Source organism: Hyperolius riggenbachi, chromosome 10 (genome assembly GCF_040937935.1).
Source record: "Hyperolius riggenbachi isolate aHypRig1 chromosome 10, aHypRig1.pri, whole genome shotgun sequence".
In the NCBI taxonomy this organism is placed as follows: domain Eukaryota; kingdom Metazoa; phylum Chordata; class Amphibia; order Anura; family Hyperoliidae; genus Hyperolius; species Hyperolius riggenbachi.
In genome coordinates, this window is record NC_090655.1 from 60,461,043 (window position 1) to 60,488,388 (window position 27,346).

General features: G+C 44.7%; 1 protein-coding gene across 3 annotated transcripts in view; it reads right to left on the reverse strand.

Annotated features, from left to right (window-relative positions):
* The window catches only part of RBM20 (RNA binding motif protein 20), a 534,741-nt gene that overhangs the window by 132,502 nt on the left and 374,893 nt on the right, over nt 1-27,346 (reverse strand). For all 3 annotated transcript variants that reach the window (XM_068258701.1, XM_068258700.1, XM_068258699.1), the window contains 2 exons: nt 17,718-17,864; nt 14,901-15,032 (listed from right to left, as the gene is read on the reverse strand). In XM_068258701.1, coding sequence (XP_068114802.1) covers nt 14,901-15,032; nt 17,718-17,864 — 279 coding nt within the window. The remainder of the gene's footprint in view (nt 1-14,900; nt 15,033-17,717; nt 17,865-27,346) is intronic.

The following is a 27,346-nucleotide window of genomic DNA, read 5'->3' on the forward strand; positions in this document are numbered from 1 at the left end:
CCTGGGTCACGTGTGTGTGCAAAACGCAATAGAAAACACATTAGAACGCAAGAAAAACGCATGCGTTTTTTAACTTGCGTTGCTTTGAATTTATACGCCTTCTACAAACGCTGACAGTCTGAACAGGCCCTAAGGTTTGGCATAGACATTTGATAACTATATTAAAGGCAACTGAAGTGTGAAGTATATAGAGGTTGCCATATTTATTCCCTTTTAAAAATACCAGTTGCCTGGCAGTCCTGCCGATTTATCATGCATCAGTAGTTTTCTGAATCAGACATGCATGCTGCAAATGCAATCAAACTTAAGTAAAAAATCTGATCTGCAATCTGGTTCAGGGGCTATGGCTAAAAGTATTAGAGGCAGAAGATCAGCAGGACAACTAGGCAATTTGCATTGTTTAGAAGGAAATAAATCTGGCAGCTTCCATATCCCTCACATTTTAGTTGTACTTTAACAGCTGGAGTCTTGACATTTAGCTAGGTCCTTATTGAAATAGCAATAACTGTATTACTATTTCCAACATGCAAGAGAAAATAAATATGTGTAAGTGTGTGTGTCAGACGAAAGTGGGAGCAGCTGGGCACTCTGGCTGATGTAAATGTAACATCCCTGGTCAAAGACTGACATTATTATTTAGTATTTATATAGCGCCGACATCTTCCGCAGCACTGTACAGAATATAATGTCACCTAACTTGTCCCTCAGAGGAGCTCACAATCGAATCCCTACCATAGTCTTATGTCTGTGTATGTATCCTAGTCTAGGGCCAATTTTAGGGGGAAGCCATTTAACTTATCTGTATGTTTTTGGGATGTGGGAGGAAACCGGAGTACCCGGAGGAAACCCACACAGACACGGAGAACATACAAACTCCTTGCAGATGTTCACCTAGCTGGGATTTGAACCGAGGACCCAGCGCTGCAAGGCGAGAGCACTAACCACTACGCCAACGAGCTGACATTGGCTGGCTTGTCTTGTCACATTCTCAGACAAGGCATAATCTGGAGAGAAGGAAGTTTAATGCTAGGTACAGGAGAGGAGAGGTTAGTGTTGGGCACCGGAGAGGGAAGGTTAGTGTTAAGCAGAGATGAGGGGAAGTTAGTGAAAGCACAGGAGTGGTGGTAGTTAGTGCAAGGCAGAGCAGAGCGGAAGGTTAGTGCCAGGCAGAGAGAGGGCGAAGGTTAGTGCAAGGCACAGGAGTGGTGGAGGTTAATGTTAGGCAGAGGAGAGAGGGCATGGTTAGTGCCAGGCAGAGAAATGGCGTGGTTAGTGCCATGCAGAGAAAGGGGGAGGTTAGTGTCAGGCGGAATAGAGAGGGTGGTTAGTGCTAGGCGGAGAAGGAGGACAGATTAGTGCCAGGCAGAGTAGAGGGACAGGTTAGTGCCAGGCACAGGCCTGCAGGTCACACATTTGGAAGAATTTTTTTTTTTTTGGTCTCTTCTTCTGCTAAGGTACGTTTCACACTATACTCCTTTTCTTAGTATTCACCCTTTAAAGTCTTTTGATAAACAGGATAAAAAGCTGATTAAGGTTTGTGATTCTGTACAAATAGCAAACTATATTTTAAAACATTGCTGGCACACTGATGATATTTAATTTTGAAATAAGTATATATTTTCTAAAATGTGTAATTTTTATTATGAGTATTCTTTGTTTTTCTTATTTTACAGTTCAAAGAGGAAAAAAACAGCATTTTAATGACAAACAGGGCATGGTCATAGGAGGGGGCTAAGCAGTATTTTCAGTGCAACTGACCCAGTGTTTCATACACTTTGTTTCCTCTCTATTACAGGCCTTCATTCCATGTCTATCCTTTAAAGTGCCACTATTCTAGTGTCTTCATCTATAGTGAACCCCAATTAACACCCTCTATAATGTCCCACATATAGTGCCATCCTGTAGTGTTGCCCTATATACTGTATAATGTTCCCAATTTATACTGCTCTCATTTTCCATGTAGATTTAGAAATATTTGCATCTTCTATCTCCACAGGATATCCTATATACTAATATGGAAGGAATATTCCCGACTTGCAGGACGAGCAATCTGAGTCTATGTGGTGCGATTGGTACTGCCCTATGGTTCCATTGGGGACAGTAGATTCTGAGGGAGACAGGCTAGAAAGAAGAGACGAGAGCGAACAAAGGCCCATATGCAATTAACTTTTTCTTCTGAGATTTCTCCTAGGTGATATTTTTAAATGTCTTTTAAGCCACCAGAAAGAAAGAAAATACTCAAAATAATTTTTATACTGCCTTTTCTCCTAGGCGATATTTTTTCATCTTTTATTTTAAATTATTTTCCAGCACTTTCAACTGAAAAGTAGGTGAAAACTTGAGTGAAAAAATTAATTTCATATGGGCCACAGTGTTGTTGCAAAATGATTTGGCCAGTCGTTGGAGGAGTGATCTCACCTCTCAGATGTATTGTCCTTATGGGTTGCAACAACACAGAGTGCGCTTTCTTCTCTTCTTTCTAGCCTGTCTCCCTCTATATACTAATAATATGCAGTTGTAATTGTGCATGACGATTAAACTGCACTGTTCATTCAACAGCTGTGATGCCAGGAATCCTATATACTAAACACAGGATCTAATTATGCAGGGACGCACTGCGGTTGTGGTGTTTGTGCGTATGCTTTGGGTTATGGTGGTGTTTGCTTTGTAGGCAGCAGTTGAGGTGTGCGTGCACGCAGGCTTTGGGTTATGGTGGTGTTTGCTTTGTAGGCAGCAGTTGAGGTGTGCGTGCACGCAGGCTTTGGGTTATGGTGGTGTTTGCTTTGTAGGCTGCAGTTGAGGTGTGCGTGCACGCAGGCTTTGGGTTATGGTGGTGTTTGCTTTGTAGGCTGCAGTTGAGGTGTGCGTGCACGCAGGCTTTGGGTTATGGTGGTGTTTGCTTTGTAGGCTGCAGTTGAGGTGTGCGTGCACGCAGGCTTTGGGTTATGGTGGTGTTTGCTTTGTAGGCTGCAGTTGAGGTGTGCGTGCACGCAGGCTTTGGGTTATGGTGGTGTTTGCTTTGTAGGCTGCAGTTGAGGTGTGCGTGCACGCAGGCTTTGGGTTATGGTGGTGTTTGCTTTGTAGGCTGCAGTTGAGGTGTGCGTGCACGCAGGCTTTGGGTTATGGTGGTGTTTGCTTTGTAGGCTGCAGTTGAGGTGTGCGTGCACGCAGGCTTTGGGTTATGGTGGTATTTGCTTTGTAGGCTGCAGTTGAGGTGTGCGTGCACGCAGGCTTTGGGTTATGGTGGTGTTTGCTTTGTAGGCTGCAGTTGAGGTGTGCATGCACGCAGGCTTTGGGTCGTGGTGGTGTTTGCTTTGTAGGCAGCAGTTGAGGTGTGCGTGCACGCAGGCTTTGGGTTATGGTGGTGTTTGCTTTGTAGGCAGCAGTTGAGGTGTACGTGCACGCAGGCTTTGGGTTATGGTGGTGTTTGCTTTGTAGGCAGCAGTTGAGGTGTGCGTGCACGCAGGCTTTGGGTTATGGTGGTGTTTGCTTTGTAGGCTGCAGTTGAGGTGTGCGTGCACGCAGGCTTTGGGTCGTGGTGGTGTTTGCTTTGTAGGCAGCAGTTGAGGTGTGCGTGCACGCAGGCTTTGGGTCGTGGTGGTGTTTGCTTTGTAGGCAGCGGTTGAGGTGTGCGTGCACGCAGGCTTTGGGTTATGGTGGTGTTTGCTTTGTAGGCAGCAGTTGAGGTGTGCGTGCACGCAGGCTTTGGGTTATGGTGGTGTTTGCTTTGTAGGCAGCAGTGGAGGTGTGCGTGTACGCAGGCTTTGGGTTATGGTGGTGTTTGCTTTGTAGGCAGCAGTTGAGGTGTGCGTGGACGCAGGCTTTGGGTCGTGGTGGTGTTTGCGTTGTAGGCAGCGGTTGTAGGTGTCAGTTATGGTGTGCTTGCGCAGGTTGTGGTTTGCGCGCGTAGGCTTTTGGTGGCAGTGGTTTTTGCGCTGGAGGCAGCGATTGTGGTGTGCTCGCGTAGGCTTTGGTGTGCATACATGCAAGCTTTATGGCGTTCACATTGTAGGCAGCGGTTGTGGTGTGCACACGCAAGTACTGCATGTCTTTTTGTCTTTTGGATGATTAGTGATTCTTTTGAGAATTGTGGTTTACTGGTAGGGTATACATCTGTGATGTAACTGTATGTGTGAAACAATTATTTGATAGTGCTAATTTTTATGTATTTTCTATTGAGTAAATTTCAACAGCTTATGACTGTATCGAGAAAAATATGTTTTAGGTCTGTGTGAATTAAAGCGTTCCGTTGAGTCCTCTCAGTTTCCAGCAGCACATGCTCAGTCTAATCCCTTAGGTCAGGAGAAGTGCAGCTGCCACAGACAAGCACATGTCCTGGAATGAAACACTGGACAACGTTCCACTCTTCCTGGCAAATTTGGTATAAGATGAGACCAGACAGCAGCTAAAAACAGCACTGCCCTCTAAGCCCCTCTGCCATTCAAGGGTTAACACGCATTTAATGTATACCACCAAACTGTAAAGAGGCAGGGTGTCAGGTTCATGCTATTCATACCCTACAGTGATTTACTATTCTCTATATCTGCCTTGCGGTAAAATGTATGGCTCATCAAGTTTCTTCAGGACAGAAATGTTACAACCTGGGTGGTTGAGGTGACGTACAGTTTCATAAAATGTGTCACATAGGCACCGCTTTTTCCAGATGTAGTGTCCCCAGCATGAAATCCTGTCACAACAGCTGAGCTATAAGCATTATGGTTAAAGGCCGCTTCATGGCAACGTCCCCCAAAAAAGGGGAAATTGAAAGAAAAAAAAACCTAAAAAAATCTGCTTACGATATGTGCTTTTGTGCACAAGTAATATTGGCCATTCACAAATTACAAGTTCCCAAAGTACAGTTTATCTGCTCTGAAAGCTGCCATTGCATTTTATTCATAGCTGCTGTAATTATATATTAAAATCTTCTAATCATAATTTCTCAACTGCGTGCATGTTTGAAGCAGAGAGAGCTTATTTTCAGCACAGAGGAACATAAACAAAAGATAATATCACTTCTTCGTATGTAGATCACAAGCTGAAGGAGCTTTTCCACAAAATGCTGTGTTTAACTGTTTGAATGCTGTTCGGCTACAAAAAAATTGTGGTAGTAGGTTTAAAGCTATAAATAATCTTTTCGAGCAAAGAAAAATGCTAAGTTTAGGACCCCTTTAACCACCTTGGCAGTAATGACGAGCTCAGTTTGTCTATTACCGCCCCTGTGTATTGCTCAGCCCCTGGAGGGTCTTTCTGGGCCAAATTTTCAGAGGGGTTGTAGCTAGCACTTGGCTAGCTACATCACCCCTCTGATCGCCATCGGCCCGCTTTGACCTCCTCGATCGCCGCACTTTTTGCTTACCCCCCTGTCAGGAACCGGCCCGCGGCACGCCTGCGTATACGGTTCCCGACTGCGGGTTTGACCAGACTGAGAGGGGAAGCAGCCTTAGTCAAGCTAAAACGAGGCTGGGACCCCTCAGAACACCTCTCACTGCCACCACTAGCTGTTCGCTAGACACTTCCACTCTGCTGTTGAGTCCTCAGCGCGCACTCTGCGTTTTCGTATTCGGGTCAGCTTTGCGCTTAGGCCAAATACGGGAACGCCACGCACCCACACACACACACAGTTGCAATCTTACTGTTATGATCATGTCTGCAGCGTTTACTGCTGGCTGCAGTGGTATTGTAACCCAAGCAGTTCTGATGTCATTACATACATTTTCTTGCATAGTTTGGTTTGCACTTAAACTAGTTGCTGATTCCATCTGCAGTCGCTCTGAAGTTAATGACAGTTTAATATGCTTTGGTGTAAACAAACATTGTCTGCTGCAATGGAGGGGCAATCCCTTTCCTGCAGGCTGCATATCATTGTCTGTCTTTTCCTGCTGTCAGCCTGTGATTAATTACCATTCACTTGTGTGGGAATCTGCAGGTCTGCTCCCATTGGATGACCTCAGTATAAAGAACTGCTTCCTGCAATGCTTGATGGGCTACCATAGTCTCAGATTCAGTCTGTTACTCTGCCCGTGCCCCACCTCGTTCCTAGTCCGTGTGGACTGGGCTGACTCCTGCGAAGGGGTCAGCGAGTCCTCCTAGTTCTGCTCTTGTTCTAGAAGTTGTTACTTTGCTTGTCTTGTGTCATATATTGGTTCATCGCCAATATATACGCATACTTGCACGTTTATTATTTTCCTTGTATTCGTGTTACGTTGATACATCAGTGTCGCTGATATATACGTACACGAACTGTTTATATCCTGTGTTCCGTTAGTCAGCGTTCCAGCACGCTGAGCTAGTTATCCTGTTCCTGGTCCTGTTTGTGGATTGCGTTCATCTCTGCGAAGAGATAGCGAATCCTTCTGAGTCCTGTTCCCTGTATTACTCCAGTCTTAGTCAGAGTTCCTGCTTATGTCATATATCGGTTCATTGCCGATATATACATATGTTAGTCAGACGTTACAAATAGTTTCATTGATAGCTGTAATTGTAATACGCTAGGAAATCATACTTATTGTATATTTATCTGTGTTACGTTCATCTATCTTGATCCTGCTATTTCCTGACTATCCTGTCCTGTCTTTGTGAGGCACGCCATTGCTGCAAACGCATTGGCTACCTCATTCCAGTCTGTTTTATTGTGGACGCTTGCTGTCACTAAGTAGTGGCTAGTTGAGCAAGCGTTCACTCTGTCTACCTGTCCTGATCTCCTCAGTCCTGGTTTATGCGCTCAGCGCTACTTTGCGCTGAGACGTTATTACGAAAGTGTTGTTTGTGGCTGTTCGGATCTGCACCGGCTCTGTGCACCACAATCTCCTATTGGAGTCAGTCCTCTCCTCCACTAAATTGGGGATATCCTGATCCCTTGTGCTGGTGTGTGTACCTCCTTCACGTCAGCTTATGTGTTGTATGCTGACTGTGGAGATTACACCTCCAAGCTTAACACTTACACTGTGGTGAAGCAAAGACCCACTAACAGTCGTTCCGAACGATACTGTTAGCCACTCTGCTGTCGCTACTCGCACTGGCGTTGTTCGTACGTTGGGTCAGCTGTACGCTTAGGCCAACGTATGACAAACGCCCCCACACACAATGCAATTACAATTTCATACGGTAGTGTTGCTCAAGCGTACAATTAGGCATGAAACTTATACACGGTTACACTTCAGTCTCTTCTAGGCTATGAGTGTTAGTTTAGTACGGCAGAAGTCAAGCTTATTAAATAATAATTTAATTTTCCAGAAAAACATGGAACAGTGCAGAACTTAATATATACAAAAAGATTACAAAAAACAAAGTAAAAATAGTTACAAGATAAAAGTTACAAAGATAACACACAAAGCGATTTTGCTTACCAAAATAAAGGGATCCAGATAGAAGAATCGTGGACTTTTGTGTGGACGGACACAGTTCTGGCTAGACCAGGAGTCCACTAGCTTAGGCTGGGAGTCCAGCCGCCGCTACCGTCAGAAGAGAACTGATTTGAGGTAGATGTCCCCTGGTTTTTATAATGAAATATTCGCCTCGAGGCTGTAAGCCTGTGTGGACGGGGGGAAGCTAGATTTATTTACATCCTCAGTCATAATTGGATCTCCAGAGATCTAACATCCACCTGCGAAAAATGTACAATAGCCCACATACATGAAAAGACTTCCAATTGATGTAATTTACAGGGTATAGCTTGCACCTCCAGCAATAATTCAATTTCCTCACAATGAAACAGTGTTTAACACACATGCCAACTTTTGGTGCAGCTACTCTTCCTGACTTAGCCTACAGTTCTTCACTTCCTCAACAGAAGTGTAAATGCTTCAAGTGTCAAGGACTTCAACACACTTCACTTCTGCCATTGTCTTATTACCCAAGCATTATTCACTGAAGTCCTCTTTAGATGCAAATGTAGGTCTTTGAAGTTCCCTGACTATGTCCTGATTGGTATAATGGGACAATAGGGCTTCTAATTAGCTCCCTGCTCTCCGAGGAACTGAGGGTAATTGTATTCCACACTGTCACACAGACAAGTACAGCTTCCCCCAAAGCCAGATGATGACCCATACATACGCATCTGAAGTACGGTACATAGCAGTCAGACAGGCAAATGAAAATATTATCCTTACATCATAAGCACCCCAATATATCTCCACACCCCCCCCCCCCCCCCCGGGAGCCCACGCTGGCACAGCCTCTCCATAGCCTCCAGGGGTAGCTATGGCTGCGATTGGAACTGTGCATGACGTCAGACATCATGTCCAATCATCGCTATAGCAACGCCTGAAGCTATGGTGGAAGTCTCGGCCATCGCGGGATCTCGGCCAGGTAAATATCGCCGGCGGCAAGCGGAGGGGGAGGGACACAGTGCCGGGGGACTTAAGGGGAGAGTGTAGCTAGCCTAGTGCTAGCTACACAAAAAAATAGCCACCCATGGCCGCACAAAATAGAACACCAGGGTGGTTAAGAACCTCCTCTAGGATCTACGTACATCAGCCATTATAACAAATTAAAAATGCAACATGTTTGGGCCTTGTTTGCTCACCACCAGCCAACATTGCAAAGAGATCATGTTCAAAGCAATCGATACAGACTTAAAATGTAACCACAGTCTGCAACTGGAAAACAAACTCACTACAAGCCAAACAAACTCACTACAACTCTCAACTCAATTTTAAATGCAGGTTAACATTTCTCCATACCGTTTAATTCTGACAAAGGCAGGGACTCCTGAAAGGTAAAATAAATATGCAAATATAGAGCATCACAAAAGTATTATATTGCTAATACACTTCTACTAGTTCACCTTCCCAGGTATATTATAGTTAAATGTGAGCCAAGGACTGTGTAATTACTCACATAGCTTTCATGCTTAATGCAGCCGGTTAGAGATATTCTCTTTATAAAACTCTGTCACATGATCTGGAAATCTGTTCACAAAACACAGATCTGCCAGCAGAGTGGGAGTTTCCTCTTCACTTGACTAGTCCATGGAAACGTATCCCCAGCCCTGGCCGCGGAGGGCGGGTTGGGGAAGGGGCACATCAGGAGGGAGGGGGGTCCCGCCCTTCCCCCTCACCTGGGTTCCCCATCCCCGCTCCCCCTCCTGCTATGTCTGCTATAGCAAAACTAATAAGCGAGTGGGGAAGCATTACCTTCCTTTCTTCTGCTCGCCGCGTGACTTCCTGCAATGCCGCCCTCTAGTGGGCGGCATTGCAGGAAGTCACGCAGCAGCAGAGGAAGGAAGGTTATTGCTTGTAGAGGGAGATCCATTTTTGTATTGCTTTTCATTGCCCCTGCGTGCATCCGGGGTCCATGAAAACACTGCAAATCCGGACCCTCCATTCAGTTTTTCAAAGCAGATCCCTCAGATTGCCCAAGGATCCAATTTTGAAGTGGGTTAAGACAGAAGCTATTTTTAACATTGGTTTCCGTGGCTCTGGTTTTGGTCCAGGCTCAAAAACGGAGCCACGGATATGTTTTTAAAACAAATGTGAACTGAACCTTAGTCCAGATTGTCCGCTGGTCAGTAGTCTGGCATGGTTTTCCTGTGTAACCAGCATAGCACTTATCACACTTATCAGGGCATAACCATACAGAGCATAATGCTGTAAAGTAGTCTGCAGTGGCTGAAGATAGCGCTCCTAAGTTCAACCTTCCACACCTACCTCCAAAAAAACCTAAAAAAACACAAAAAACTACATATGAGATTATCAAGACAAATGCATGAAAAAGAAACTGGGGCAAACGGGAATCAGAATCATTTGTTAATTTAGCACAGTGCTGTCCAACTTCTACACACGATACAATTTCCCACCCAATCATTGGGTGATCAAACGGGAAGTTGCATCGCGTGTTCAAGTCCAAAGTGCACCCGATCAATAAAGCGATCAAGTTTCTAATAAGTGTGTAAAAGCGCTTGCCTTTACATTATAGAATTCTCAGGCTAACATCAACCAAAAATACTGTAGCCTCAAAATGACATCTCATGAGCATTCAACAAAGGCAATTTCATGCAAGTGAAACTACAGCTGTAGATTGCAGTGGGGGCTTAACTATGTTCTTGTGAGCTCCGTCACACATTTCATGCCAATAATTTTCAGAATAATTTCTGGCAAGGCAGCCTTGCAGGTGCATGTACAGCCATCATGATTTGGCAGACTAGTTTACAAGGTAGAGTCTAGTCACAGCGTTGTAAAAACTGTTTCACACTTTGGAATCGCGGAAACGGCGGATGGTGCTCGCGACCATACTCTCCTCCCTCTTCACAGAGCTCCGTGATTGGCTGATAAAAATAAACATTTGTATCAGACACTTATATTACGCAGACTTGACCACAGATAGAATATTATGTAACGTGTTCGCAGAGCTCCTGCTGAGTTGTACACTCTTGCCAACCCAGCTCCTGCTGGGTAAAATAATCAAGCCTGGAGAGTTCATGAGAATCACTGCAACTCCAGGGCACATTTCCTACCCAGTTCAGTGAAGACAGCAGAATTTGTGTCAATTCTTCATCCTGCTAAGGGATGTCAGGCCTGTCAGCATTTCTTATGGTCAGATGAGGTTCACATAGACGGGGGTTTCCAAAGCTGACTAACGTGTCACCAGCCTTCCCTTACATCTTTCTCCTGATGGTGGAACACACGCCTGCTGTCTAATAAGCATTGCATGTGGATGCAGATAGAGAAAGGAAACTCATCAGTCCAACGGGACATTCTACATGTACTATTATAGCAACTGTCTTACATTTACGTGCCTATTTTCATTGTATTTAGAGTATCTGTGAAGATTCTCATTTATCTAGAGCAGGGGTGGGCAAACTGGAGTCCGTGGGCCGTACCTGGCCCATATGCACATTTTCATCCGGCTCACCGATGCAGGGCAAGATTTCATAGATCAAGCCCCCATAAGTGTACTGGGGGCATCTTACGGACACCATGCCAGTTTGTAGCTCATGAAGTCTGGCAGAAGGAAAAATGGAAAATGGCATCTGAAGCCCAGCACTGGAATCTATTAGTGTCTCCATTGCTGGGCCCTGGCAGCCATTTTCCTGTAGCCCCCTGCTCTGTCTGTCAAACACAGGAAGGAGGCCGAGAGAGAAGTCTACTGCTAGGTGAGTACTTTTTTTACTTCAGGTGCCACCATGGACACCGTATAAGGGGGCACTAACGGGGGGGGGGGAGGATGAGGGAGAATGACCGAAACATTAAAGTGAACCTCCAGACTAAAAATCGACTCAGCAGCACTGAAAAGGCCTGGTGTTTCTTTAACAGTTTCACAGCATCAGAACGTTGTTTCTCTTATACAAGCCTCATTTTTTAGCTGCACAGAAGCTTCCCCTTATGCTGTGCAAAGCATGATGGGATTTATGATGTTTTTGTTCTCTTTCTGCTGTTTTGGTGCAATTTTATTTTTTTACATTTTGAATTTGACATTTGAAGCCTAGTGCGTGCAACTGGGAGGAGTTATCAGGACACAGGACAGTTGGAACTGTGTCCCATGCACCCTGTCACCTGCTTTCAACCAAAAAGATGGCTGCCCCCATGAATCACAAACATTTGCCTGTTCTTTTAAAACAGGGTAGGTAAAAGATTATATTACCTATCTATTCTAATTAACATAACTAATGTATTCCCAAACTAAGCAGCGCTCCAGGACCAATTAGCTAAAAAGTCAAACAAAACCTGGTAAATGTCCACCATAAGCAACAACAGTCTCTTTGCCTGTGGCCTGTTTGATTTCCTGGTTTCCACCGTTAAACTCCGCTCAGGTCCAACAAGTCATGTGAAAAAAAATATAGGAGAGAAAGGACCAATAGTGTAAATCCGTAAAACTGTTTTGCATTCACCACCACCTTTTCCCTTATAGCAATAACCGTGTTTTCCTTTATTACTGTTACACCTTCTGTGAGCACCTCAACACACCCCCACCGTGTGTGCACTCACCCAATAAGCCTTCTTAGTTCTCCGGAGGTAGGATTGATAGCATGTGGGGGATATATATATATACAGACTCCAGGAATCCGGCTCCAATCAATAGCACTACGACTAAAAGAGTTCTATATAGTGTAAAACCATTTATTCATAAGACATTAAAAATCAGACCGCACTCACAATTGGTTGACTTGGGAATAGTGCATATAACAACGTTTGGTCCCTGGGTAACCACTCTGTCAATAGCCGCCTTGAATCCCCTTGTCTCCGCTTGCCTGGTCTGCTACTTCCGCATCTGCCGACAGCATATAGCGTAGCTCCGCCCTACGCGTTTCGTCATAAGTATGACTCACCTGATGAGTCATACTTATGACGAAACGCGTAGGGCGGAGCTACGCTAGACGCTGTCGGCAGATGCGGAAGTAGCAGACCAGGCGAGCGGAGACGAGGGGATTCAAGGTACAGATGGTTAAAAGCGCACACCACGTATATGTGAAGTGTTTAGTATATACTTTCCCTAAGTGCAATTGTTCTGTTTCTTATTAACATAACTAATGTAACCTAATTACAGTATGTGTATTTAGGCTGAAGTTCCCCTTAAAAGGGGTGCTCTGCATCTTAGATTTTTTTATGGGGGAAATGCTACCTCATGTGTTTTTTAAAAAGGGAAAATGCTACTGTTTTTATGTGTCTTTTGTGAAAATGCTGCCCCATCATGTTTATTTTATGGGAAATGCTGCTGCATCAAGTGTATTTTGTGGAAAATACTGCCACATTATGTGTATCTTGCGAGAAAATCTGCCGCCTTATGTGTATTTTGGGGGAAATGCTGCTGCATTACCTATATTTTGCTACTGCATCATGTGTATAACTCTGCCACATCCTGTGTATTGTGTGGGAAACACTGCTGAATCATGTGTATTTTGTGGGAATGTGTGGGAACTAGCGGCCTAACTAAAACTAGGGGTACATTTGGCTTCCAGGATGGGGGAGGTGGCTACCTACACTGGCCCAGCCCCTCAGTCAAATTTAAGATCGCTATGTAGCCCCCTGAGTCAAAAAGGTTGCCCAGCCCCAGATCTAGAGGGTAATATAGTGATCCTGTATAGCTGGCAGGTCAGAGAGAAATTCTTTTTTTTTTTTTTCAAACACCTCCTCTTTCTTTCAGTCACTGTTGATTCTTTTGCACAACAAACATGCCTTTAAATCACTGCTTATTTCAGCTGTTGCATAGGCATGTTCATAGCTTTACATATACTGTCTATCCATCTTGGCCTCTGATGACCTCTTCTTCTTTTGCCTTCAGTTTTTCCAAGGATCAAGGATTTTTCCAAAGAATCCAGTGTTTTCATCATGTGACCAAAGTATTTGAGTTTTAATAGTAGTATCAACACTTATAAGTGAACACATATCTTGAAGTATTGACTGGTTAGATCTTCTGGCAGTCCAGGGAACTCTTAGTAGCTTTCTCCATACCCACAATTCAAAAGCATCAATTTTTCTTACACATAACCTTATTTATAGTCCAACTTTCACAGCCATATGTTACTACTGGAAAGACCATAGCTTTTAGCTACCCTGAACTTTGTTGGTAAAGTGACATCTCTATCCTTTAACCTCCCTGGCGGTTTATTAAAATCCGCCAGGGGGCAGCAAATACGTTTTTTTTTTTATTTTTTTTTTCATGTAGCGAGACGGCGATCAGAGATCAGGAGATCCCGTTCAAAGAACGGGATCTCCTGGAGGGCTTCCCCCGGCGCCATGGCGACGGGGCGGGATGATGTCACCGACGTCAAAGGGGATTCCGATCCACCCCACATCGCTGCCTGGCACCGATTGGCCAGGCAGCGCACGGGGTCTTGGGGGGGGGGGTTTGGTGGCTGCGGCGACGCGGACAGCGGCGGATCGGCGGCGATCGGGCACTGCACGCAGCTAGCAAAGTGCTAGTTGCGTGCAGCAAAAAAAAATCATGCAAATCGGCCCAGCGGGGCCTGAGCTGTGCCTTCCGGCGGCATAGCCAGGAAGGTTAACACGTAGTGCAAATTTGCCATAGATTTCCTCCCAAGTTCCAGGGGCTACCAAAGTTCAAAATAAAACTACCAAGGTTCAAATTAAAAATACAGAGGTCCCGGGAATAGTAAGTGCTTACTCACATACAGAGTGAGGATTACAGAGAGGAGGCGCCAGCGAGGATGAAGACAGACGGACACAAATAAAATGATATAAAATGAACACACAATGTACCTGCAAATAAATATTACATACTTACCTCGCCATCAGTTCCTCTCAGAAGCTCACTATTTTCTTCTAACTACAATCCTGTTGAGTTCTGACAAGATTTTGTCAGAACTGTAATATACCAGTTGCTGTCAGTTATATAGCAGCTGCTGTCAGTTACAACTGAATGTGCAAGGTAATGTCCATGTTTCCCTATGGCTCAAGTGGGTGATGTTACAGTTTAACTGTGTGCTGACCAGGAAGCTGTTACAGGGTCATTGCCATTTTTTTAAATGAAGGATGGAGAATTCCATTGATCACAGTGGACATACAGGACACCGGAGAGGAGAATGAGATTGAGGAGTAGACTACGTGGGAGGGAAGTATGACCTGTGTATGTTTATTTCGACTCTTCCATTTTCAGATCAGGTTTACTTTAAACTGTTAATTTAAAAAAATTCTATCAATGCATATGAAAAATAAAAATCTATATACTGTATATAGTTTTCCAGTTCTGCCAGTTAAAACCACTAATGGATCTTCTGTATTTCCGCTAATCATCACCCTATTAAGACCTTCCCTGAAATTTTCAGAGCTAAAATTCATTGCAGACTGGCCCAGTTGCCACATGTTCTGTGCCACACTTGCCCAGCAGATCACCTTGCTGCACCTGTAGAACACTATATGGTTTACACAGACTAGAAGGAACAAGCAGGCTGGTATAGCTCTCTGCACATCCCTTTGTACCCTGAAGGAAATGGTGTCTCCTACCTTGAGCTGCAGCTCTTTGTATCTCTTTGACATGCGGATGAGTAACTTTTCATCATTGATCATTGCTGGCTTCTCCTGGTAGTACTGCACCATGGCCTCTGCTGCTTCTGTGTATGCCATTTCCACAAATGCCTGTAGGTAAATATTAAGTCAGCTATAGATTCATATCTTCACACCCAAGACCTGCACTCTGTGATCGCATTCAAAGTATACAGTCCTACAGCCAGTCACCCACTGAAGACCACACTAGGAACACTATACTAAGCAGGGCCTCCCATTGCCCTCAGCACAACCTGAGCAGCTATTCAAGGGATGGATTCCACAAGATTATTATTTAGTATTTATATAGCACTGACATCTCCCCAGAGCTTTGCAAAATATATAGTCCTGTCAGCAACTGTCCCTCAGAGCAGTTTCCATAGTTCTATGTCACTCATAGTCTAGTCCAGTGTGTGTGTGTGTGTGTGTGTGTGTGTGTGTGTGTGTGTGTGTGTGTGTGTGTGTGTGTGTGTGTGTGTGTGTGTGTGTGTGTGTGTGTGTGTGTGTGTGTGTGTGTGTGTGTGTGTGTGTGTGTGTGTGTGTGTGTGTGTGTGTGTGTGTGTGTGTGTGTGTGTGTGTGTTGTGTGTGTGTGTGTGGTGTGTGTGTGTGTGTGTGTGTGTGTGTGTGTGTGGTGTTATTATGCCCCATTTTTCAGTTGCAGATTTATACTAAGAATGGAGGGGGGGGGGGGGGGGGGGGCAGCAGGGAGGAGGGATCTGGACTTCTTCCTTCCTCCTCTCCCACCACGTCCCCCAGGTTGTGTCCTTTCCTCTCACTGGTTGGACTCGATGGACGTATGTCTTTTTTCAACCCAAATAACTATGTAACTATCCAAACCTACAAGTCAGTGCCATGGCAATGACGCTGCTTACCTCTTCCCCAGTCGGGACTCTCCAGGGCTCCCACTTCAGCCACTAGGTGTCACTATCCTCTCTGGTCTCTGCCACATGTGTGGCATGCAGAGAAATTCAGACTGAGAGAAAGGCAGAGGACAGTGACACCTAGTGGCTGCAGCCAGGGGTGCCAGATGGGGGAAGAGGTAACTGCTGCTCACTGCTGCTGTGCTGATCTATAGATCTGGGGGGCAGAGCCAGAGGACTATAGCCGGGGGGGCCTCGGTGGAGGATGGAAAAAGGCCGGACCCCTCCTCCCCCGCTGGGCATGGGGGGGGGTCTAAATGTAGGAAGGGAGCCCCCTAAAGGTTTTGCAGGGTGGCCCTGTCGGGCGTAGTTATGCCTCTGGATACTGGTGGAGGCTGGTTAAGTCCATGGATTTATGCTACTGACACCAAATTCTAACCCCACCATCTGTGTGCCTAAGCCGAAAACCAGTTTACTCAGACCAAGCTACAATTTTTCTGCTTTTCAGTGTTGGTGACTCTGGTGTTCCGAGTTAACATATCCTCAGCTCAGACCATCTCGCAATTCTGCATATGGAAATGCCTTGTTAATAAGCGAGGTTCGAGAAAAATACCCACTCACTCACATGATGTTCCTTCACACCATTTTGATTAAGAGATTAAAGAATGTTGTATTTGAGTATACCCACAGACCAGTAATCACTGAAGCTCCAGGCCTGTATTCTTCATGACTCATCCTCCTCTTTCTGTCCATCAATCATCGGTAGCACTTTGTGAACTGCGGCGAGCTGTTTAGTTCTGTACTGAGGATGACCCCTCTCGTTAGAGCTCACACTGTCTACTTGGCGTGGATGACAGGGTCAGCAATTCCATAAGGTCAAAAGCTTCTCAGGGGCCCCACAAGTCAGGGACTGTTGAGGTCACAGGTTCACTGCCCTTACAGTATGAAAACATAAAGGGCACATTTACCTAAAACCGTCCCTGGTGGAATGGTGACTGTGTTGGGACTCTTAGTGTCCAGGAATCAGAAGTACTTACCTTGGGCTTAGTCTAGTCTGTGGCAGGAAGTACTATTGACTGGCAGAGTTTCAAGCTGCATATGCTTTGCATTAATTTTGTAGCTGAAATTCTTCAAGGAGCACTACAGCGAAAAACTGTAAAATTTAAAATATGTGCAAACATATACAAATAAGAAATACATATTTTTCAAGAGTAAAATGAGCCATAAATTACTTTTCTCCTATGTTGCTGTCACTTACAGTAGGTAGTAGAAATCTGACAGAAGTGACAGGTTTTGGACTAGCTAATCTCTTTATAGGGGATTCTCAGGGGTATATTTATTTTCAAAAGCATTTAGTGAATTACAGTTGCTCTGTCCAACTGCCAAAAAAGCTGTGTAGCGAGCAGGGAAGCTGGCCAGCATGATTGTTTAAATCCTTTTTCGGAAATATCTTTACAAAGAATAAAAGCCTTGCTGAGAATCCCCTATTAAAGGGAACCTTAACTGTAAAAAAAAAAATGAGTTTTACTTACCTGAGCCATGAGTGACTGCGAGGGCCCAGGATGGTTGCAGGGGGTTGGTAGATGCCCCAGGTAAGTAAAACTCATGGGTTTTTTTTACAGTTAAGGTTCCCTTTAAGAGATGGACTAGTCCAAAACCTGTCACTTCTGTCAGATTTCTACTACCTACTGTAAGTGACAGCAACATAGGAGAAAAGTAATTTATGGCTCATTTTACTCTGGAAAAAATGTACTTCTTATTTGTATATGTTTGCACATATTTTAAATTTTACAGTTTTTCGCTGTAGTTCCCCTTTAACATTTCCTTGACCATCTCTAGTGGTTGGTACAGGTTATAGACTCTCGTGGTGGAAAACTCTAGCAGTAATCTGGAATAAACTCACACACTTAGATTTACCTGGTTGGTAGATTTCATTAAGATGTAATTGGTGACCTTCCCGAATGGCAATCCCAGATTCACCACATCATTCTCATTGCAGCTTCCTTCAGGGAGATTACAGATGTGAACCACTCGCCCAGCAGCATTCGATTTCCTTTGTGCAAACTGCAACAACCAAAACAACCCAATTATTTCTACTGTTGCAGTTTGATTTTATACAGTACATGTTCATTTGCACCATAATTATTAAAATAAACCACCTTTCAACCTATATTTGCACAGTTACCGTTGGGTAAGCCAATCTGCTCCTGCCACTCGCCTAACTCATATGCTTTGTAGTTGTAAAACTCTTCTAACCATCCTAAAAGTTTGGAAAATCACTTTCTGTCAGTGCTTCCAGAGTTACGGTAGATCCCGTTTACACTTAATCAGTTGGTACGTGCTTTTTATTCTTCTCCATAGCAGTACATTGTGAAAAACGATTTTAGTGAAAACTCCTTAAGTGTGAACTGTGCCATAGCAAAACATGGCCATTACTTTGAGAATCACTTGTCCTTTCAGTTATAACTGAGAGCAACTGATTAAGTGTAAACGGGACCTTAGGGTTTGGAGTTAGAAAATGAGAATAGGAGGGGTTTTTTTTTTTGCTAGGGGATAGTGTAAGAGATGCTAGGGAGAGATGTCAGGAGGGAGTTGAAGATAATGTTAGGATTCAGGAAGGGGTAAAGTTGGACCAGGTGCTAAAAAAGATGAGTTGTGAGGAATGGTTTCATGCTGGAGTAGGGGGTTAAAGAGACACTGAAGCGAAAAAAAAAATTATGATCTAATTATTGTATGTGTAGTAACGCTAAAGGTAGCCATACACTGGTCGATTTGCCATTAGATCGACCAGCTGACAGATCCCTATCTGATCGAATCTGATCAGAGAGGGAACGTATGGCTGCCTTTACTGCAAACAGATTATGAATCGATTTCAGCCTGAAACCGATCATAATCTGTGGAGCCGCCGCTGCTGCCTGTCCCCCCCCCCCCCCCCGCGCATACATTACCTGACGCTGGCTCCCGGGCATCTTCTCCGCATCTTCTCCACGCTGCACCCGCTCCATCACGGCGCTTCCTGTGTCACTATTTGAACTTCCTGGTCACTGCAGTGACAGGAAGCGCCGGGATGGAGCGGGTGCAGCGCGGAGAAGATGCGGAGAAGATGCCCGGGAGCCAGCGTCAGGTAATGTATACCTGATCGGATCGGCCGCCGCTAGCGACGCGCTCCCTACCCGCGGGCGATCGAGGGTAATTTCCCGCACGGCGCGATCGACGGACCGATCCGATTTCGGGAGGAAATCGGATCGGCGGGTGCGTTTAGCGCGAACAATTGGCAGCAGATTCGATCCCAGGATCGAATCTGCTGTCGAAACGGCCACGAATTGGGCCAGTGTATGGCCACCTTAAGAAAAAAAAACATTAGCAGCAGAGACAGAAGTCTAATATTGTTTCCAGTAAAGGAAGAGCTAAGAAACTCCAATTGTTATCTATGCAAATTAGCCATTGAGCTCCACGACTTTCAAAGTCGCAGAGAACTCTGCCAGACACTTGAGATAATAAGCTTTAAAAGACAATGTATCTTTTTTTTCCCTCTGCAGGGAAGATTTTGCAGAGCAGGCTAGTGAACTTTTGAACCCATTTAGAATGCTGAGTAGTGTCTAAACTGTAAATATTAGAGAATGATGCAATGTTATAAAAAAAAAAAAACACTATATTACTGAAAATAAAAATATTAGAATATTTTCTTTGCTACTAAAATTCAAGTAATTATCCGTATTACACAACCAATTCATTATATCATCATTTTTTTTCGCTTCAGTGTCTCTTTAAGTGGGTCTACAATCTAGTATAGTACAGAATAAAAACCTGTTCTCTAATCGTTATTGCCTATATAGTCATCCTGCCTGCCTTGTCCAAAAATAATGTCATCTGTGTAAAAAGTCCACCAGGGAAAATAAACACAATATAAATGCTTGTTCTGTGTCTTGTCTAAAAAGAAGGAAGGTATTTAGTGTTGATTGAAGAAGGATACGGCTAGGCGTCAAAAAGAGAATTTAATGTCGGATGTAGAAGGTTAGGGCCCAGGATTGGGATTTAGTGTTGAGGGTAGGTGGTTAGGATTAGGCATCAGGAAAGGAATTTAGCATTGGATGAAGGAGATTAGCGTTCAACTTTAGGAAGGGAATTTAGTTTTGAATGAAGGAGGTTAGGGTTTGGCATCAGAGAGTGGATTTAGTGTTCAAGTGAAGTGCGTTAGGGGTAGGCATCACATTATTATTATAATAATAATCTGGAAGAGAACTTTAGAAAGAGAATTTAACATGCTATGGAGTAGATTAGGATTAAGCATCAGGAAGCAAATTTAGCATGCTTTGGGGTAGGTTGGGGCTAGGTATGTGGGGGGGGGGGGGGGGGGATTTAGCATGGTATGGAGCAAGTTATGGTTAGGCATCAGGAAAGGAATTAAGTGTACTATGGAGTAGGTTAGGGTTAGGCATTAGGAGGGTGATAAGAGGATTTGGTATTCAGGGGAAGTGGTTATGGTTAGGCATCACATTAGGAAGGGAATTGAACAAGCTAAGGAGTAGGTTAGGGTTGGGCATCATGAAGTGAATTTAGCATGCTTTGGGGTAGGTTAGGGTTAGGTATTGGGGGTGGGGGGGATGTAGCATGCTTTGGGGTAGGTTAGGTATTGGGGGGGGGGGGGTTAGCATGCTTTGGGGTAGGGTAGGTATTGGGGTGGGGGGGATTTAGCATGCTTTGGGGTGGGTTAGGTATGTGGCGGGTTAGCATGCTTTGGGGTAGGTTAGGGTAAAATATTGGGGGGTAGCATGCTTTGGGGTAGGTTAGGTATTGGGGGTTGGGGGATTTAGCATGCTTTGGGGTAGGTTAGGTATCGGGGGTTGGGGGGATTTAACATGCTTTGGGGTAGGTTAGGGTTAGGTATCGTGGGTTGGGGGGGATTTAGCATGCTTTGGGGTAGGTTAGGGTTAGGTATTAAGGGGGGGGTTAGCATGCTTTGGGGTAGGTTAGGGTTAGGTATTAGGGGGGGGGGTAGCATGCTTTGGGGTAGGTTAGGGTTAGGTATTAGGGGTTGGGAGGATTTAGAATGCTTTGGGGTAGGTTAGGTATTGGGGGTTGGGGGGATTTAGCATGCTTTGGGGTAGGTTAGGGTTAGGTTTTCGAGGCTGGGGGGGGGGGATTTAGCATGCTTTGGGGTAGGTTAGGTATTGGGGGAGGGGGGATTTAGCATGCTTTGGGGTAGGTTAGGGTTAGGTATTGGGGAGGGGGAATTTTGCATGCTTTGGGGTAGGTTAGGTATTAGGGGGGGTTAGCATGCTTTGGGGTAGGTTAGGTATTGGGGGTTGGGGGGATTTAGCATGCTTTGGGGTAGGTTAGGGTTAGGTATTGGGGAGGGGGAATTTAGCATGCTTTGGGGTAGGTTAGGGTTAGGTATTAGGGGGGGTTAGCATGCTTTGGGGTAGGTTAGGGTTAGGTATTGGGGGTTGGGGGGATTTAGCATGCTTTGGGGTAGGTTAGGTATCAGGAAAGGAATTACGTGTACTATGGAGTAGGTTAGGGTTAGGCATTAGGAGGGTGATAAGAGGATTTTTGAGGGGATGTGGTTGGCTGTCAGGAAAGAAATTAAGCATTGGGGAGGAGGAAACGGTTTGTCATCAGGAAGGGAATTTAAGGTTCAGTCTAGACATCAGGAAATGGATCCTTTAGGATTAGGTGATCAAACTGCTTGTCACATTGAAATATTCTGCTATTACATAAATGTAGAAATCTTGTTATTGGTATTCATCAGTGGTGGTCAATGAGATGTAAATCATTCTTGTTTGTGTGCAATTTTACACAAACTGGAAATGTGCCAATCAAAAACTACAGGAAGTGCATTTGATTGGTCCAGTTCCAAGCTGCATGCAAACCGGCATGATTTGCATTTCAGTGACCACCTCTAGCATTCATTGTGATGAATAAGTAGGTGTGAAGACACGGCTCTGCCAATCATCTGTGTAATATAGAGAGGCATGTGCCCTACATGCCCAGAAATATCTGTTTGGAAAATGCATGACTTGACTTTTCTAGAAACCTGACCACTTTGTTTATGATTAAAGCCAGGGCCAAGCATATCCGCCACGTCCCCCAGCGAAACGCTACATGCTTTATTTGGAAGTGAATACTGCCATGCAAATCACTTTCAGTCTTGTGATCAAAGTGTCCCGATAAATAAAATGATCACCGGAAAACCACTATGGCTTCCTGTGTCTGCTGTGTGTGCATCACAACAGATAACATACACAACTAATGCCTGTTATTTCAATTTGCATCCCATAGCCCATTTTTTCTTACAAGACCCCCAGAGACGTGCAGGAGAGCCAGGCATATGAATGCAGCTTGTCTGACTGTGGAGAACATGCATGATCCAACAAACTGGACTTTTATTTTTTATTTAATTTTAGTTAGGTGGCAAAATATTCAACCCTTGCCTGGGTCTTATTAGAATATAGTGTGAGTTACAGTGTAATCTCGTTATAGTAAAGATTCGGGTGTAATAAACTAATGTTCAGGTCCCAGCCAAGCACCACTATAAAGGTGGCTATACACTGAAAGATTTGCAGCAGATTCAACTATTAGATTTTTGGCAGATGCCTGTCCAATCCAATCTGGCAGCAAGATATCTGATGTGTGCCACACACTAGGAACAGATTTCCAATAGATTTCAGAATGAAATCTATTGGAAATCAATCTAAATGCATTATTGGACCATTAGATCCAATGCAACTCTATAGGCCATGGATCTGCTGCCAGCAGCAGATCGACCTAGATTTTCCATACTGTCAGATAGATAAAATCGATCGAAATCGGCCACAAATCGATAGAATGGGGAATTTGATAGAATCGATTTCTGATCGATCGATGGCTGAAATCGACCAGTGTATGGGCCCCTTAAGTATATGGGAGTAACATAGAAAAACCAACACCACAGCCAAAGAAAACTTTTTGGTTGATTTATAAAGATATGTGTAAAACGCAGGTAGCAGCACTAGTGAGCAAAAAAAAAAAATATATGTAGAAAACCACACCGAAACCAAAAAATGCTGCTCAACCGCGTATTTTAATTAGCATAACATATTAGTATTGTTTAATGCCTGTCAATGCAAGCAAATGCAAAGACTAGATTTATAGTACATCATATTGCTGAGTATAAGTACAACCATCACATATTTAAAAACCTTAAAGAGAATCTGTATTGTTAAAATCACACAAAAGTAAACATACCAGTGCGTTAGGGGACATCTCCTATTACCCTCTGTCACAATTTCGCCGCTTCCCGCCACATTAAAAGTGGTTAAAAACAGTTTTAAAAAGTTTGTTTATAAACAAACAAAATGGCCACCAAAACAGGAAGTAGGTTGATGTACAGTATGTCCACACATACAAAATACATCCATACACAAGCAGGCTGTATACAGCCTTCCTTTTGAATCTCAAGAGATCATTTGTGTGTTTCTTTCCCCCTGCATCTCTCATGCACTGAAGTTTCAGGCTGCTCTTTTCTTCCTGCAAACAGCTTTGCCCTTGTCTGTAATTCCTCACTATGTGAAAGCCCAGCCAGCTCAGAGGACGATTTATCCAGCTTGTAAAAGATAAGAGAGAAGCTGCTCTAATCTAAATAACACACAGGCAGTGTGCATAGAGGGGCCTGGAAGGGGGAGTTCATAGCAGAACCACAACACTGAAGAACTTGGCAGCCTTCCAGACACAGGCTGACAAGTCTGACAAGAGAGAGATAAGTTGATTTATTACAGAGACTGTGATAGTACAAAGTGCTGCAGTAAGCCAGAACACATTAGAATAGCTTTTGGAACTTGTAGGATGATAAAAAACAGGATGCAATTTTTGTTACGGAGTCTCTTTAATGTCACTTTGGATCCAGTCTGCAATTTTAATATTTTTGTTTAGAGAGCCATCCAATAATGCAGCATAAATTAGGATTGAATTGCCATACATACAATGCTAGAGAATCATAAATTGTAGGTCTGGCGCTAGCTATGCAAGCTATTTTAATACACTATCTTGCACTTTATTGATATTATTGATCACAGTGGTCTATCACATTCTGCAAATTGGTCTCCGAGTACTCCAGCACTGTATGTATGGCAATTCAAGCCAAATTTATGCAGCATTGCTGGATGTCTCTCAAGACACAAATATTAAAATTGCAGACTGGATCCAAAGTGACATTAAGGTTTTTAAATAGGTGATGGTTGTACTTATACACAGCAATATAATGTACTATAAATATAGTCTTTGCATATGCTTGCATTGAACAATACTCTGTGTACTGCAATTATGCTAATTAAAAAATGCAGTTAAAGTGGACCCAAATTAAAAATACAAGATTTCAGAAATAAAATCTATTGTCTAAATTATAATAATAAATAGCAGCCTTTTTCAGCTGCATGCTGACAAATATAAAATATTTTACATTTATTGGAGGAACCCCTCCCTTCCTTTCATATTGCCGGGATTTTTCCGGCAAACTGGTGGAGTAGTTGGTGTCCGGCAATGGAGAAATTGCTGATGGCTGCCCCCAGTATAACCCTAGTTATGCAAAGAGAAGGGTGAAAAGCATGCACTGAAATGCTCATAGGCTTGAAGGAGTGTTTATTTATTCTTGTATGTTTCAGAATGGTGCAACTAAATTTTTTGAATTTAAAAAAATGTTTGGTTTGGGTCCGCTTTAAGCAGCATTTACTGGTTTTGGTGTGGTTTTCTATATCCAATCCAATCCAATCCAAAAAAGCTTTATTGGCAGGACCAAATACATTTAGCATTGCCAAAGCAAAACAAAGCATTAACATGGGGTTCGGGGGAGGGAAATAAGGGGAGGGTATAGGGGGTTGGGGTATGTAGTCCTTAGGGTGTGGGGGATGTAAGGGACAATATGGGGGGCTGGGATATACAGTCCATGGAGGGTATTGTGATATCATATTCCTCTCAGTTGGTGGCAGGCTGTGACATATCGGGCAACTATTTGCACAGTTGTTTCCTCCTCCCCCAGTAGGATGTAGAGTTTCCTCTCCTCATCTGTGGAGGTAAAATCCTGGATGTGGGCGGAGAGTCTCTGGAAGTGGGCGGTCCTCACAGGTGCATATTTGCTGCAGTGTAACAGGAAGTGGGCCTCATCCTCCAAGACCTTCTGGTCGCATTGTCTGCATAGTCTCTCCTCCCGGGCTTCCATGTCTGTCTGTGCCGCCCTGTCTCTACCTCCAGGCTATGGGCACTCAGACGGGACAGACTCAGGGTCTGTCTGTCTTTGTGATGGTGTAGCCTCTCCAGATATGGAGCCATTGTGTACTTCCTCTGTAGTGATTGGTAGACAGTGAGTTTCGTGGAATTCTTTGTCACTTCTCCATTCCTTATGTATCGTTCCTTGCAGCTTTCTATAGTCCCTTTTATTTGGGCTTTTGTCAGCCTGTGTTGGTGGTCTTGGCTGGGCCGGGTGCTGATGCTTTGCTTGAGAGTGCGTGGTATGGCCTCGCCCCCCTGGCTCAGTGAGGCTTTATGGTGGTAAGTGCTGGGGTTGCTGCTTTGTATATGCGCCCAGTATGAGAGTGCCCTCTGCTGGATAGTAAGCCATACTGGGAACCTGCCTAGCTCTACCCGGCAAGCTGAGTTCGAAGTGCTGCAATGGACTTGGAGGAGATACTTGCAGAACTCTAGATGGAAGATTTCTGTTGGGCTGGGAGTAATGACTGGTATAGTAAACTCTGATAAAATAGAGCTGTTATAGTAAACCTGTTTTTTGGCCCCTGCGGTATTCTACATCTGGCTATAGTGGGAAAGTGGCCAGGCGCATGCGTCATATGTCATTCAGTCAGAGACCCATGAGCCGTAGGCAGCTGGCAGCAAATTGTAGTCTGCTTGCTATCTGCACACTACTCTTCGTGGATTACCTCAAAAGCACCAGTGAGACATACCGGTATGCTTCCTGTGTAAATTGCTGTCTGATTACTGAGGGAATTGCCTATCACCTGTGACTTGCTTGTGCATGGCTGCAATGCTACATCATCATCCAGGTAGCACAGAAATGTGGAAAGATAAGCACACTACAAGTACTGTACCTGCATTAACTGGTGAGATCTATGCTTCCTGTGCAAGCTGTTGCATAATCACTACATGCAAATCCCTGCATAGTTAAACACTGTGCATTTTGATCTAGATTAGACACTGGGCCTGATTCACTATTCAGTGCTAACCTAGTTAGCACGCCCAAAGGCTTTGGGCGTGCTAACTAGGCTGCTAAGTAGTTAGCACCAATAAAAGTGAATCAGCTCGCGCGCAAAGTCCCACGCGCAAAGGCCGATGCGCACGACAGCGCACCTGATGCACCTATAAGGGAGCATTGGATGCGACCTTAACGTCGCACCCATGCGTCGTTAAGGTCACATCCAATGCGACCTTATAGGCGCATCGGGTCCACTGTTTTCGTTGCACTGCGGTGCGACGTTTCACGTGCACCGGCCCCTGTGCGTGCAAAGTTTTGTGCGCGAGACTTGGCTAGTTAGAGCGCACAAAGTGTCTTTAGGCATGAAGAGGGGCTTTTCACAAGCGTGCTAACAGTTAGCACCGCTTTGTGAATCAAGCCCACTGTCTGTGTTCACTTGCTCAAGCATTGAAAAGAAAGGACGACCCTCAATTATTGACTGAATTAACCACTTGCCGACTCACGCGTCGGCAAAGTGGTAGCTGCAGGACCAGCGACGCAGATCTGCGTCGCCGGCTGCAGGCTAATTAATCAGGAAGCAGCCACTCGCGCGAGCGGCTGCTTCCTGTCAATTCACGGCGGGGGGCTCAGTGAATAGCCTGCGGGCCGCCGATCGCGGCTCGCAGGCTAAATGTAAACACAAGCGGAAATAATCCGCTTTGTTTACATTTGTACAACGCTGCTAACAGTAGCAGCGTTGTACCAGATCAGCGATCCCCGGCCAATCAGCGGCTGGGGATCACTGTCACATGACAGGCAGGAGCCTGTTAGAGGCTGCACAGGACAGATTCGTTCCTGTGCAGCCTCCGATCTCCGGGGAAGGGAGGGAGGAGAGGGAGAGGGGGAATCCTGCGGTGGAGGGGGCTTTGAGGTGCCCCCCCCCCCCGCCAGCCACACGCAGGCAGGATCGATCAGACCCCCTCAGCACATCATCCCCCTAGTGGGGAAAAAAGGGGGGCGATCTGGTCGCTCGGCCTGTTGTTTGATCTGTGCTGGGGGCTATAGAGCCCACCCAGCACAGATCTTCTAAAACAGTGCTGGTCCTTAAGGGGGGGTAAAGGCTGAGTCCTCAAGTGGTTAAGATACAGTACCATAATATACTTTATGTGCTCGAGTATGACAATATCTGATATAGTAAACCACTTTTCCCATTCCCTTGGATTTTACTATAAGGGGATTCTACTGTATTAAAAAGTAGGTAATTTAATGTGTGCTAATGCATCACATGCTGTTCCCAGAGCAAAATTTTCTTTCTAACCATGTCTCTCTTTTGTTGGTCTGCTTTGGAACCTGGCATTGCAATTCTGACAAAACCCCCTGCCTCCGC